The sequence below is a fragment of the Argiope bruennichi genome, chromosome 7, assembly GCF_947563725.1.
Source record: "Argiope bruennichi chromosome 7, qqArgBrue1.1, whole genome shotgun sequence".
Taxonomy (NCBI): Eukaryota; Metazoa; Arthropoda; class Arachnida; order Araneae; family Araneidae; genus Argiope; species Argiope bruennichi.
Genome location: NC_079157.1, coordinates 80,131,845 through 80,146,474, shown reverse-complemented (window position 1 = coordinate 80,146,474; position 14,630 = coordinate 80,131,845). Strand labels below are relative to the sequence as shown.

The 14,630-nt window shown below is 33.4% G+C and overlaps 1 protein-coding gene across 1 annotated transcript; it reads right to left on the bottom strand.

Moving 5' to 3' along the window:
• Positions 1–4,418: 4,418 nt before the first annotated feature.
• LOC129975444 (uncharacterized) lies at positions 4,419–7,198 on the bottom strand. The gene is made up of 4 exons (XM_056088507.1): positions 7,114–7,198; positions 5,136–6,368; positions 4,813–5,054; positions 4,419–4,694 (listed from the first exon to the last, which is right to left on the bottom strand). Exons 1-4 carry the CDS (start codon positions 7,196–7,198, stop codon positions 4,419–4,421), a joined length of 1,836 nt encoding a protein of 611 aa, XP_055944482.1.
• Between the last annotated feature and the right edge of the window lie 7,432 nt (positions 7,199–14,630).

Here is a 14,630-nt window from a genome sequence, read left to right as displayed (position 1 = left end):
TTAGATAAATCGCCAGGCAAAAATCTTATATTTGATAGCTAGCTTGTGCTCATCGAATTATCGAATTCTTTTGTACATTTTAATGGAATCTCTTGAAAATTTGGTAAGTTTTGCAATGTATATCATCAAGATTTATGTTCCTATTTGTCTTACTATGAATACCCACCCTTTTCTTAAGAATGGAGTATGTCATCCGCTCAAATTCATTGTTGCAACTAGATATTTCCAAACAGCATTGAATATCAAAATAAATTTTGCAGTTCAAAGAAACAGATATGTCTCACAGCAAGTAAATTTAGAACTTGCAATTCTGTCCAACTTTGATATGCATTCCGCATGAAATTGAATGCAATTTGGAAGTCCGAAACAGGCTGACTGTTTCAATTCTCTATAGTATTTTTTTTTAACATTTATATAATTGCCTGGCAGGAGAATATATTACTCACCAATATTGAAATCCATACCTGACAAAGGTATCCAAATGATTGCTGCTTAAAAAACTGAACTGTCTTTACTATATTTGACATGCTACGGGTTGCTTGGTACAAATGAGAGAGTTGGTCTCATAATCAGTGGCAGATTTTGACAATATGAAGTCACAGGCACTAAATTATTTTAAGGTAAAATCTATTGATCACTATCTAGTAAGGTGAACTAAACTTATTTGCGATTTTACTTTATCTGTATATTTGTTTTTTAATATTCATTATTAATTGAAGAAAATTCTTATTGTTATTTACATCATCTATGACATTTATTTTCTTTTATTCATGCAGAGAAATTGAAATCATTCTTTGTTTTAAAATTGCTTTACATTCCTGAATACTTGTATTTCGCACACACAATGGGTTTCTTATAGAAATCGATGTTTAGAAAAATTTCAGTATTGCACAGTAGTTTTTGAAAAACGATTAATCAGAAAATATCTTTTGTTACTTTTTTATCTGTCGGTTTGTATTTTCAGAAGCATGTAAAGGCGATAATTCAAAGACACAATGGCTTAAATATATCAAAATTGGCATATGATTTTGTGACTACAGGAGTAGTTCTGTGACAAATTTTAGTTTTGATCAGGTGGAGAACAAATTTGTCTAAAGCATTAATTCGATTTGCGGATGCTATTATCCGCATGCCAGGGATAAATCGCCAAGGATTACACGATGGATTCAATAAAAATGAAAAATGCTAAATTCACGACAAAGGTAAGTATTTCGTAACTGTTGTAGGTTTAAGTGAAGATTAGTGTACACCCAAGTTTGTCGCCAATATTATGCCATCGGAATGCTTTTCTAGCAACCCTAATGCTGTTTTGTTTACTACTTTTTGCAATGGTTGAGTTGTACATAAACTACAACTATATTATGAAAAATGTTAAATTAAAAATATTAAAAAAAATATCGATTAAAGATTTTAATTTTGTTCTTTATTATAATTAATATTTATTAAATAAAGAAAGTTAAGCTTATAATTAAAAAGGTATTTTCTTCTTTCTTTTTTTTATGTGAATATGAACAGAAAATATTTATTCTTTTGCAATTTTTAATTGTCAGTATGCGCTTTAAAAAATCGTCTGCATTCTCACTTTAAAAGACAGCTGCAATGGAATTCTTCGCAGTTCTCGTAAATCTTTTGGTGTTCTAACGGTTGGTTCCCTTCATAATTTGTTATGTCAGGAGTATTTCGAACCTGTAGAATGGATGAAGGTTGAGTTATATAATATTTACGAGTTGATGAAGTTAGGAAAGGATTCTTGTTTGAAATTTTGTATTGAGAATGGTTTGATATCGAACCGGCAGAATGGATGAAGGGTGAGTGGAATATATTTTTTTACGAGTTGAAGAAGTTGGGAAAAGGATGTTTGTTTGAAATTTTGTATGGACAATGTTCCGATTGCTTCATTCTCCGTTCTTTCTTTTCTTTTGGTTTTGTGCTATTTCTGTTATCCACACAGTCTTTATGTTCAATGTGCTAGCGAAGCTACTAGGTTCCCGCTGATAGCGAAGCCGTAAGATGTTTTTTTTTTAAGTTAAAAAATTCTGCAGAAGGCACCGGGCAGTATGGGGAAAAAAAAAAAAAAAAACTAATCAGTAAAAAGTCCTAATTATATGACGGGAAATGGTAACCGTAACTGTTCCGCGGAAGTATTTGTTTATTTTGTCCGCCATCTTTATTGGCGACTTGGCATTGTTGGCGCAGCTGGGTGCATACTAAAATTCACTTTTACCCTGTTATATGCCAATGTCATATAAGCCGCTCTTTGGAATAACAACTTTATCAGAGAGTATGCGAGAAAGTTTAGGGGAACTGCTCCCGCTGGTTGTATAGTGAAAGAGTGTTAAATGTTAAGTAATAATATTATTTTTGAAAACGGAAGTATCAAATTTTGCATAATTATAATACATTTGATGGAAAACATTTTCCTCAATATCCATACAATCGATTCTTGCGAAAAAGAAAAACCTCACTATGAACACCAGAAATCAGTGGTTGATGTGAATGACTCTACTCAGATTTCATTCCTTTCGGTGGATGATCAAGAGAAAGTTTATTAAACAAAGCTGCAATTTGGATAATTTATTATTTCTTAGCAAACATCACGAGCTTCCTATGACCGTGCAGAAAATTATACTGCTCATAAAATTTAAATACATTTATTAAAAATCCATGTCGGAATTGAATAACGAGAAGGCTATTGGCACTATTTCAAATATAATAGTATAATTTTCATATTTTTTATAATTACAGGGGTGGACAAAAATATGGGAACACCGTGAAATGCATGCTTATAAAGAAATGTTTATTCTAGTGAAATATGTAAGTGGCGCTAGTGTTTTCGCTACTGATGCCACCTATACAACGACGTTAATACAATGCGCGGGTCATTCATTATCGGTTCACTGTTCTGTGAAGTTGCAGTTGCGTCATATCAGAGCTAACAGACTTAGAACGTTTGCAAATTGTTGGAGCACGTATGGTGGATGCTTTCGTAAATAAAATAGCTGAGGTGTTTAGTGTTTCAAAAGGTATTGTATCGAAGAATTATTCTTCATATTTGAAATGCGGAAAAACATCATCCGCTAAATCGCAGCGTGAACGGAAGTTTGAATTGAATAATTGTAACAAATGATCGTTAAAGAGGATTGTGACGAAAAAGAAGCAGACCACAGCTGCCAAAGTTACTGCTGAAATGAATGTCACGCTCACAAACCTTGCCAGTGCCAAAACAATTAGAAGAGAGTTCCACAAGCACGGTATTTCTGGCCGAGCTTTAATTAAAAAATCTATTCATCAGTGATGCTAATGCTCGTAACAGAAAATAGTGGTGTTTGTTAAAGCTGCCTAAGCAAAACACCGTTTTCTTTCGCTTTTTATATTAAAATAGAAAAACGATATCCCACCGGTAAAAAATTCAAACTTTGTTTATTCCATCTTGGGATTAATCTACAAGTTGCCATCTACAAAATGAGAGCAAAATATATTTCTTAAATAACGTTGCCATTCTAAAATAAATAAATAAAATAAAATATTAATACATTTTCAGCATTCTCCCACCTTTTGATTATAAATAATAATCAAAATATAATACTATTAGTTAAACACAGTTAAGAGATTCAATTAATGGCAACGTTTTACAAATTTTCAATTAATATTTAAATATAAAAATGAAAATAAATGTGAAAATGTCCAATCAAAACAAAATAAATCACAAGTTCGGTCTCTCTGGCAATTTAATTCTTCTGGCTCTACTAAATTTCATCTCGTTGCCAGAAGTACTGTCAGAAGTTTTGGTGATGTCATTAGACTTATTCAAATCATCTTGTGTCATCGAAGTAGAGAAGTCATCAGAGGATGTTAACTCTAATGGATATATTCTTTGAATTGGTCGCAGGAAATTCTGCTGTGAAGTTTGCGAACGAGTCGTACATGTTCATCTTTACCTGGTATGATTTCAGTGATACGACCTAAAGGCCAGACAAGTCTCTTTTTATTATCTGCTCCCACCATAACAATGTCACCAACAGTAACTGTACATTTTCTTGATTTTTTATTTCTCAGCTGTATGAGAGCACCCAAATACTCAGATCTGAAACGATTTCTTAAGTCTTTAAGCACTGCTTGTCTGTATTTGAATCTATTGCTCATAGAATTTTCCTCTACAGCATCTATATCAGGAAGATTGCATTCATATACATCTTGTATGAACATCGATGGAGAAATTGGTTTTATAGCTTCCTCTTCTCAAATGTGAGTTAGAGGTCTTGAGTTGATTACACGCTCGCAGTCTGTCAAAACCGTTATCATCTCCTCATAATTGAGACGTGCCTGTCCTAACACTTTCTTTAAAAGATCTTTTAAAATTCTAATTAATCTCCCACCATCCGCCCCACCAGGCAGCAGTTGGAGGATTAAACTTCCAGTCAATATATTGCTCCATATTTTTGGATACGGTTCCAATCCAGTTGTTTTAAATAGTTGGCTGCTCCAACAAAATTGGAACCATTATCGCAGTATATTGTTGTGCATCTTCCTCTGCGAGAAACAAATCTCCTAAACGCCATTAAAAAAACATCGGTCGATGCAGCAGTAACAAGCTCGAAATGAACTGCTCTGTACACTGCACAAGTAAAAATCAGAACCCAGCTCTTCTTGTCTTCTTTAAGGAATAAAGGTCCAGCCATATAAACGCCAGTTATCTGAAACACCGCAGCATCCTTTACTCTATTTTCTGGAAGGGGGGGGGGTTCTTATAACTTCTATGTTCTTTGAGCTATATCTTTTACACGTAATGCAATTGGCCACCGCATGTTTCACCGCTTTTCTTCCATTTAGGATCCAGTACTTTTCTCTAAGTGCATTCAATAGTATCTGGACTCCAGCATCACAGTTCTTAACGTGAGCATTATAGATTAACCGTTTTACCACTTCATGCTCCGGAGGAAGAACAATAGGTTTAAGAAAATCTTCACTGTCCTTGCGATAAATAATTTTAGTTTTCAAACGGATGATGCCAATATCGTCTTTAAATACTTGTAGGGTTTTTAATCTCTTTTCTTCTTCTGGGAGAAAAGACTCATTCTATATCATAAATAAAACCTTCATTTCTGCTTCCTGAAATTCTGTAGCGGTTAATTCACCATGCTTCTTCTCAGTTATATTTTTACAGTTGTTCTTGAAGCGGAGGATCCATGCAACAAGACGAACTATTCTATCATAGTTCGAAAAATATCTGTAGTACCAGTTTGCAACACCACAGGCTTCATTATTTGATAATATATAAGTCGTCTTAGACTTTTCCTTTCTAATCTCTTCTTCATTCCAATCATGGTTGGAGGAACCCATAATGTTTTGAAATTGAAAAGCATTTTTCATCCATTGTGGACCCTCCCACCATCTTAGGGAGACTAGATGTTTTGCCTTGCAGCCTCTGGAAGGTAAATCTGCCGGATTCTTATCACCAGGTATGTGTCTCCATGATGTAGGATTACTCAACTTCCTTATCTCTTGAACTCTATTCCTAACGAAGACAGGCCAATTTTCTTCCCGTAATATCCATGCAAGCACTGTTGTAGAATCACTCCAGTAATATATCGTAACATTTTTCCAACCAAGAGCTTCAACAACTGAATTCGCTAGCCTCGCTCCAATCACCGCCGCAAGAAGTTCCATTCTTGGGATAGTTGTGCCTCTTAAAGGAGCCACTCGAAATTTCGCTGCAAGTAGAAATAGCTCGATTCGACCATTATTTTCTATTCTAAGGAATGTAACAGCAGCATATGCATCTTTGCTTCCATCAACAAACGTATGAAAAGTGCAGTTACTTATATCTTTTGAAGATGCTTGAACACACCTAGGAATCTGTATATCAGACAAATGCTTAAGTTCTTGAAACCACTGTAGAAATTCTTTACGAAGCTCACCAGTTATTTCTTCATCCCAACTTGTACCTAATTTCCATGCCTTTTGTAGCATTATTTTTGGACAAAGCATCACTGGTGCAGTGAATCCAAAAGGATCAAATACTTTATGTACTGTAGATAACATACTCCTTTTAGTTAATTTTTCCACATTAATGTCATCCAGCCATTTCATGTTAATTTTCAAAGTGTCTAATTTCTTATTCCAAATAAGACCTAATACCTGAGTTTCTTCCTTTGAATTAGTTTCACAGTCGCCAGACCATTCCCATTCTCTAAGATCAAAACCACCTTTTGCCATCAAGGTTTTAGAATTGTCGATGAATCGATCTAATTGGTCTTTACTGTCGACACTAGTAACGACATTATCAATGTAGAAACTCTCCAAAAGTCTTTTCTTCAAAGATTTTTCAAATCTTTCACATTTTTGAATATGGTACTCAATTACTGAAGCTAAAAGAAAAGGGCTACATTTTACCCCAAAAGCAACTCTTGTGTGACGAAAAACTCTCAATTTCTTTTCTTCTCTATTTTCCCACCACAAAAACCAAAGGAAGTCTCTATCCTCTTTACGAATACTAATTTGCAGAAAAAGCTTTCCTGATGTCAGCTATAACGCCAAGCTGTCCCTCTCTGAATCGAAGAAGAATATTTGGAATAAGCTAAATGAGATTAGGACCACATTCCAAGCACTGATTCAAAGATGGATAATTTGCTAGTCTCGCTGAAGCGTCAAATACCGGACGAATTGGAGTAGTGCTACTGCTTAGTTTTATCGCTGTACGGTGAGGTAAATAATTACCATAAGAGTTCATTTCGTTGGTTGGAACTTCCTCTATTATGTCTTCATCTAACCAATTTAGAAGAATATTTCTCATACATATTTATAGCTATAAGTTTTGAGGTAGTGTAGTCGAGCCTTTTCCTCGCCAAATCCAAGTTGTCGGGCAAAGCTGACTTATCATCAGACCATGGTAAGCAAACCTCATATCGACCATCTTTATTAATTGTTACCGTTTCTAAAAAATGCTCCTTGGTCCGAAGATCAATCTCGTTCTTAGATTTTTTTTCTCAACAGGATCATTGATTCCGATTGAATCTAATTTCCATAAATTTGTGATTTCAGCTTCATTTACAAATAAGGGCAGCACTGTTATCGCCAGGTTTTCTTCCGAAGATTCTTCCTGTGGTACCTTACACATTAAGGTCCATCCTAACAGCATTTCTACAGCGACAAGACCTGAAGATAAGACTTTTCTTTTGCCAGTTAACATTTTCCCCATAACGTCAACTCCAATTAGAATATCAATGCCTTCACAAGTATCGCTAATATCCGTTAGATTAATCTGATTTTCCTCTAATTCTTTTATACAGGGACCTTTAAAAACCGGTCTAATATTGTCACAAATGATAGACTGATCCAGAACTTCAAAATTACCGCCGAAATTTCCAATCAAAATTTCTCAATTTTACTTTATAACAATTATGTTTAAATTCGTTAGTGATAACGCCACCAAAAAGAGAATGTACCAATTTTTCACATCGAACGGGTGTATAATTCATTTCTTCAGCTACACTTTTCAAAATGTAAGATTTATGTGATGCAGAATCAAAAAGTAACCTCACAATTTTCTGTTTATTATCTGATACCAGTTTAGCTTTGAGAGTTTGAAGAAATATCGTAGGGCTGTGTTTATTAAAATTAGCCATATTAACATCTAGTACGGGTTTATCTTCTTTTCCCTCGACAGACATCTTTTACGAATCAAGCAGATCACACATTATAGGAAAATGTTTTTAGAACATATCAGGCATTTTAAAACTGCGTGAAATTGCGATAAACATGCAAAGCAGCATCGTTTTTCCTTGACTATTTTTTTGTCTTTCCGATAGAGTCATTTTTTGAGCCGTAAAGCAATCTGAACTTGAATGTTTACCACCGCAAAAAACGCAAGATTTCTTTACATCTTTATTTGCTGCAGTCGTTAACAAACCTATAGCTGTAGGTACTTTATTTCTCAAATTTTCCGAGCTATATTGTTTTTTTTTTTTTTTTTTTTTTCAAAGGTTTATATTCTTGGTCCTTTCCTAAACCGAAACCGGCTACAGACAAACATATTCTTTCTTCTCCTTCAACTTCCGTTTTCAAAAATTGCATCAAATTATCCAATCTTCCTTTCGCGTCAGAGTTAATACTGGAAATATTCCTACGATTCCAAGCCTTCAAAACATCAGCTGGGAAACAAGATTCAACCATAGGATACAAAATGGATGCACATTTATCTGTGGTATCACCTAATGTTTCTAATGCTCGAAAATATGATTCAAGCTTATCATACAAAGAAGTTAATGAAAATGTTTCTTTTGTTTGCACAGAAATAATTAATTTTAATAATTCTCTCACATATACTTCCACTAAAATATCTTCTCTACCAAAACGCGATTTTAAACCATCAATAGCCTTTTGAGAGTTGGCGACAGTTGGCGGAAAACTTTCAACAACCTCTCTAGCACGAGAACCAGAAATTGTTGCTTGAACTAGGTACTGAAATTTGTCTTCTGGTGCGATATCCTCATCTTTATGTATTTGTTCAAATTGACTCCAAAATGGGAGCCAATCTTTAATATCGTCTCCAAATTGTCTAAATTCTAATCTAGGCAGTGTAAACTTTCTCTTAGAATTATTTAAATCATCAGTAGAATTAGCAGAAAATGACTCACCTCTATTTTGAGATTGTATTCTTGCCAATTCTATTTCTTTTTCAACTTCAAGCTGCAATCTTCTATCTTCCTTTTCGGTTTCTTCTTTTAATTTCCTTTCCAAAATAACATTCCTTAAAAGTTCTTGGACGAATTATGGATCATTCTTGTATTCACAACTATTTAAAATATAATCTTTTAATCCAACTATCGTAATATTTTCTGATACGTCTTCTCCAATTTCAGACGCAACATATTTCAGATCTTCTTTTTTAAAACCTTTTATCGCTTGAAACATCTTGATTTATTTTGTTTCGAGAAAGTCCTGTCGCGGACGCCAAAAAATGTTAAAGCTGCCTAAGAAAAACACCGTTTTCTTTCGCTTTTTATATTAAAATAGAAAAACGATATCCCACCGGTAAAAAATTCAAACTTTGTTTATTCCATCTTGGGATTAATCTACAAGTTGATCTACAAAATGAGACAGCAAAAAATATTTCTTAAATGACGTTGCCATTCTAAAATAAATAAATAAAATAAAATCTTAATACATTTTCAACAGTGTTTAATTCATAAAGCCTGGACTTTGGAGCAGTGGAAAACAGTAATATTTTCAGATGAATCTTGTTTCCCACTTCCAGCCGAGTCTACATCTGGCGGACGTCATCCCAAATCTATAATACAAACTGCTTATTGCCAATAGTGAAACATGGCGGAGGTCTGTGATGTTTTGGCAGCCATATCGTGGTTTTCTGTAGGCCCCATGATAACTCTGCAAGACAGCTTGACTACCAAGGATTATGCAAACGTTTTGGTCGATCAAGTCCATTCCATGGTACAAACTTTATTTCCCAAAGGTGAGGGTGTTTCCAAGACGACAATACTCCTGTTTACACAGCTCACACTGTCAAGGGCTGATTTTCTAAGAACGAGGATAATTTATTGCATCTCCCCTGCCACCACAATCACCCGACCTCAATATTATTGAATGGTCATATGACCATTCAATAACATTGAGGTTATGGTCATTATTGCTAAGAAAGAGTGTGGTCGCTATCCACCATCATCAGCGTTATCTGAATTTGTCACCGTTTTGCAGGAAGAATGGTACAAGATTCCCTAGGCAACTATAAAAAAAACAGTATTTATCCATTCTGAGAAGACTGTAAGCTGTTTTGAATGTCAACGGCTTTCCTACATCATATTAGGCAAGGAAATGTTTTTTTTCAGGTGTTCCCATACTTTGACCAACTTCTGTATTTCTTGTAATAATCCGACAATTTTTGACAGTCTTTTCTTTTAATAATAAGACAATAAGAAACTACATATTACTTACATGATTTCAGTTTATTTTATATGTATATACATTTATATTTTTTCCATCGGGCTGTAAAAATTCTTTAAAATTTTTTCTTTCTATTTCTTCAGAATATGCATTCTCTAAAACTTATCCTATGGAAGAAGATGATATCCCGTTCTATTTTATATGCGAAATCAAAAAAATTTTGGAATCCCTTTCCTACAATGGCGGAGAGAAATCACAATTTTTTTCTTTCCACAAAATGGTAATACACTTAACAATACACCTTTTCCTTCCATACAGTGATAATGCAGTAGACATCCTGTATGAAAGACAATAATACGAGCACAAGAAGCAGGCAAAGCGTGGAAGAGGGTGAGAAGAATGCCTTAGATGCCAGTCCAGGGCGGTGTCATGTAGATAATACATTATTATTTTACGGCACCTTTTTAAAGCTAAAGTATCTTTAAAAGACTTTTGAAGTAAAAAAATAAAAATAACATGCTCCAGATGTTATTTACATTTCCTGAAAAGATGAAGGGAAAAAATTATAATTAAGTAAGTCTAATTTTCGAAACTTTTTAAATTTGCACAACATGTAACGGTCACAGTATAAATTAAAAAAATAGCATTATTATTTTTATTGTCAATGAAAATCACATTGCTTTTGGATAATCAGAATGAAGTGAAAGTTTTGGTGATGATTTGAAGCGAATTTTGGTTTCAAATCAAAAAGTAGATGCTCAAGAAAAACAAGGTAATTCTATCCGAATAACATCGTCCTTTGATTTAACATGTAATGATAACAGCGTCCTAAGGGAAACAAGAAATAAATTTAAAGCGCTCCTTGACTTATCAGACGCATCAAAAGAAAAAAAGATGAATCCAAAAATCATTTCTAAATTACCGATTAGTCTGCTCAGTAAACCAGTTGATTCATCAGGAATATTAATTATATTTGTTATCAGTTAAATCGTTTAGTTATAATTTCATGTCAGTGATTCTGCCAAATTGTTTGACATTAAAGCCATGTTATTTTGATTGTCTTACTTAAATTATCTTACATGACCTGTCTAGAGTAGAGATGCATAATCCACGATTTTTTGAATAACAATTAATTTTGCTATTGTTATTTTTAAATATTTGCTCCAAATATCTTATTTCAATCATATTATTAATTAAAAATTATTAATTAGCATTAAATATCAAATTTATTAATTGTAATTAATACTTAATTTACTAATTTAAATAACGTGTTATTGAATTCATTTATGTATTTCAGCCTACTTCTTAAATTTGATTTTTTTCAAAACTATTTATTTAATTTCTTTATTGGAGTAAACCATTTTCTGAAAAATTTGAATTAAATATATATGTCATTTCTTTAAAATGTTTACTTTAGTTCTCTATTCTATCAATAGATGGCGACAGCAGTAAACAGAATATATGCAATCACAGTCATGTCACAAGCAATTAAAAATTATCTTTATGGAATAGTGCATCGTCAAATGCGAATATCGGAAAGTCAAGATCACTCCCATGAAGTGGAGCGGTGATTTGGCCAGCCATTGCGATATTTATGTATCGTCAAAATTCAAAAACGATAGTAACGTGTTTTCACGACTGCAGGTTGTAAACCATTCTCAAAAATATCGTAAAGAATAGTCCACAAAAAGCATTCGTAGCGGAAGTTAAAACTCCGAAATGTCTAATTTGTAAATCTAATGAAAATTATTCCCTGAATGTATATCCTGTATTCAAAAATATGCTTGTTAATGAGAGAATTGAGGTAGTTAAAAATAAGCAATTGGGTTTTAATCGCCATAAAATTGATAACTGCTATTTAAAATCCAACTGTTCCATTTGCAAAAAACGACATAACACTCTTTTGCACCTGGGAAATACTCAAAGAGAAAATGAAACTCGTTCGCAGAATGCTAATGCTGGATTAAATCCAAGGTCAAATGTATTTGTTCCGCGAATTGAAAATCTCGGTAATAATTCATCACAACTGACGAATGAGACACCTGCGAACAGTGCGCATTCATTCACTGCTACCAACTTAAATGTAAACAAAAGGGTTTTATTAAGTACTGCAAATGTGAAGATTCAGAATAATGTAGGAATGTTTACGAGTGTACTTGCGTTACTAGATGTCGGTAGTATGAGTCATTTCCTTTCAAAACCGTTAGCCGATAAATTGAATTTGAAAAAAGAAAAACGAAACATCGTTGTTTCTGGACTAAATCAATCATCATCTGTTATTAATTGGATCGTAAAAACAAAAATTTCGAACATTAGCGGAGGCTTTGAAAGGGAATTAAGCTATTGGTTAGTACCGCATATAGCAGATTATATCCCCTCCAAACAATTTGACATTGATACACTAGAATTAGATAGTTTCAATTTAGCGGAGTTTCAAAGAACCTGGAGATGTGGATATTTTATTATGTGCCCAAATATTCTACAAACTTTTAAGATCGTGTCAAATTAGGTTTCTGGGAACAGACATTGTTTTTCAAAATACTGTGTTTGGGTTTGTTGCAACCGGAAGTGTTCCAATCGAAAACGAAACTATTGTTCATTGTGGGTTGATAATAGAAGATTTAAATGTAAATTTAAGGAAATTTTGGGAAATTCAAGATGTTGAGGGGGATAAATTACAAAATGATGAGAGTTTAATATGTGAAGATCATTTCATGAAAACACATTTCAGAAATGATGATGGAAGCTATGTCGCTAAAATTTCGTTTAAAATAGACCCCCCCCCCATTATTAGGCGAGTTAAAATACATTGCTAATGAAAGATTTAATTCACTTTGGCAACGTTTGAAGAGAGAACCAGAGCATACGCAACTATACAGGGAATTTTTAACTGAGTATGAGAATTTGGGGCATATGCAGGCAACTTGCAAAATTCCAAGGTACATTATGCCTCATCATGGCGTTTTTAGGCCAGAAAATAGTACTACAAAATCACACGTTGTTTTTAACGCATCAGAGACAACGTCACCTGAACAATCGCTTAATGATAATTTGTATTCAGGATCTGTTGTCCAAGATGAGTTGTTCGCTATTTTGTTGCGCTTTTGAAAACATTCTGTAGTTTTCACCGCCGATATAAAAAAGATGTATCGTCAAATTTGGATACATCCAGATCAGTGTGATTTACAATGTATTTTATGGAAGGATTTAGAGGAAGAGAAATTACGTGCATTTAAGTTTCTCACTGTTACTTACGGAAAAAAATGCGCTCCTTACTTGGCGACCAGGGTACTAAAGCAAATATATTGTGATGAGCTGGGCAATTATCCTTCAGCCGCCGCTGCTGGCAAGCATTTTTACGTCGTCGATATACTCAGTGGTACCTAGGATTTATCTTCTGCCATTGAACTAAAAGACCAGTTAATACATTTGTTAAAATCAGCTGGTATGGAGCTTCACAAGTGGAGCTCAAATAATCCTGTTTTGTTACAAAAAGTTCCAACGTCGGACCGAGAATACAATTTCGATAACCCTAACTCAGCAACTTTGAAAACTTTTAGATTGCAATTCAATCCTGAAAAGGATACATTTAGTTTTAGTGTTCAAAAAATTGTGAGTCCTGCAACAAAAAGAAAAATGCTATACAAATTCGAATTTTGGAATAGTATTAACCACATGCAAAAGATTAATCGCAAAAAAAAAAAAAAAAAACCCTCCTCAATGATTAGTCAAAATATTAAATTCAAGCCAACGGTCAAGATTTCCTAATTAGAGTGCGCCAATACCATGCAAGGCTTTCTCTGCTTTACTTGTAATTAGGGATTGTAATACCGAGATACCGAATACCAGTATTTTGAGCCATTTGTACAATTTTGTAAGACCGGTATTCACAAGTTTAAATACCGGTTTTTCGGTATTTACTAGAAATTTTTAAAATGGTCTCCACTATATGTTCAGGTATCGCGAACATAGCAATATAGTATACGTTTTTGTTTTTATGTCTGCCTAACGGGCGAAATTAATTAGCTAATTAATGACTTAATTAATTTCTTAAATCTAAATTAGCGAAACATGGATTATCTCTGAAAGAAAATATTGTATCCATAACGATTGATGGAGCAACAATTATGAAAAAAGTTGGAAAGTTGATTGGTGCAAATCAGCAGTTGTGCTATGCACATGGAATTCAATTAGGAGTAATAGATGTATTATACCAAAAATATAAAGAACAGAAGAATCCAAATACTGTGGATATAGAAACTTCGGATTCCAACTTTGAAAAGAGTAAGAGTGAGAGTGATATTGACAATGAAGATAATGACAATGTAATTGTTGAAGAAGATTACTAAAATATATACTAACTGAAAATAAAACAGAATATATATTAATATTAGATTCTAAAACATGTTGGAACAGTTTACTCCTAATGATAGAAAGATTTTTGAAACTGAGAAATCCAATCCAAAAAGCAATAATCGACTTAAACCTGTAAATTAATTTTTCAGATAATGAATTCGACTTAATATCCAAAACTATATCAGCTCTACTTCCAATAAAACTCACTATTGAGGTATTATTACGGAGAGATTCTAATTTATTATACCGAAATAGAAAATGTCTTATGGTATTTAAATAATTCTAATGATTTTAAAAATGAAAAGAAGAAAAGAAAATAACCAATTCAAATCTGATTAAGTTAGAGTAAAGTTCCTTAAAAAATTTTTCCCACA

Coding starts and splice junctions, on each gene's coding strand:
- LOC129975444 (XM_056088507.1), bottom strand. CDS start 7,198: ATGGGGAAAATGTTAACTGGCAAAAGAAAAGTCTTATCTTCAGGTCTT. Junction 6,369..7,113: donor GTTAGGATGGACCTTAATGT/GTAAGGTACCAC, acceptor CTTTTCTTTTAG/CTTCAGTAATTGAGTACCAT. Junction 4,695..4,812: donor TCCTAAATGGAAGAAAAGCG/GTGAAACATGCG, acceptor GCGGTGTTTCAG/ATAACTGGCGTTTATATGGC.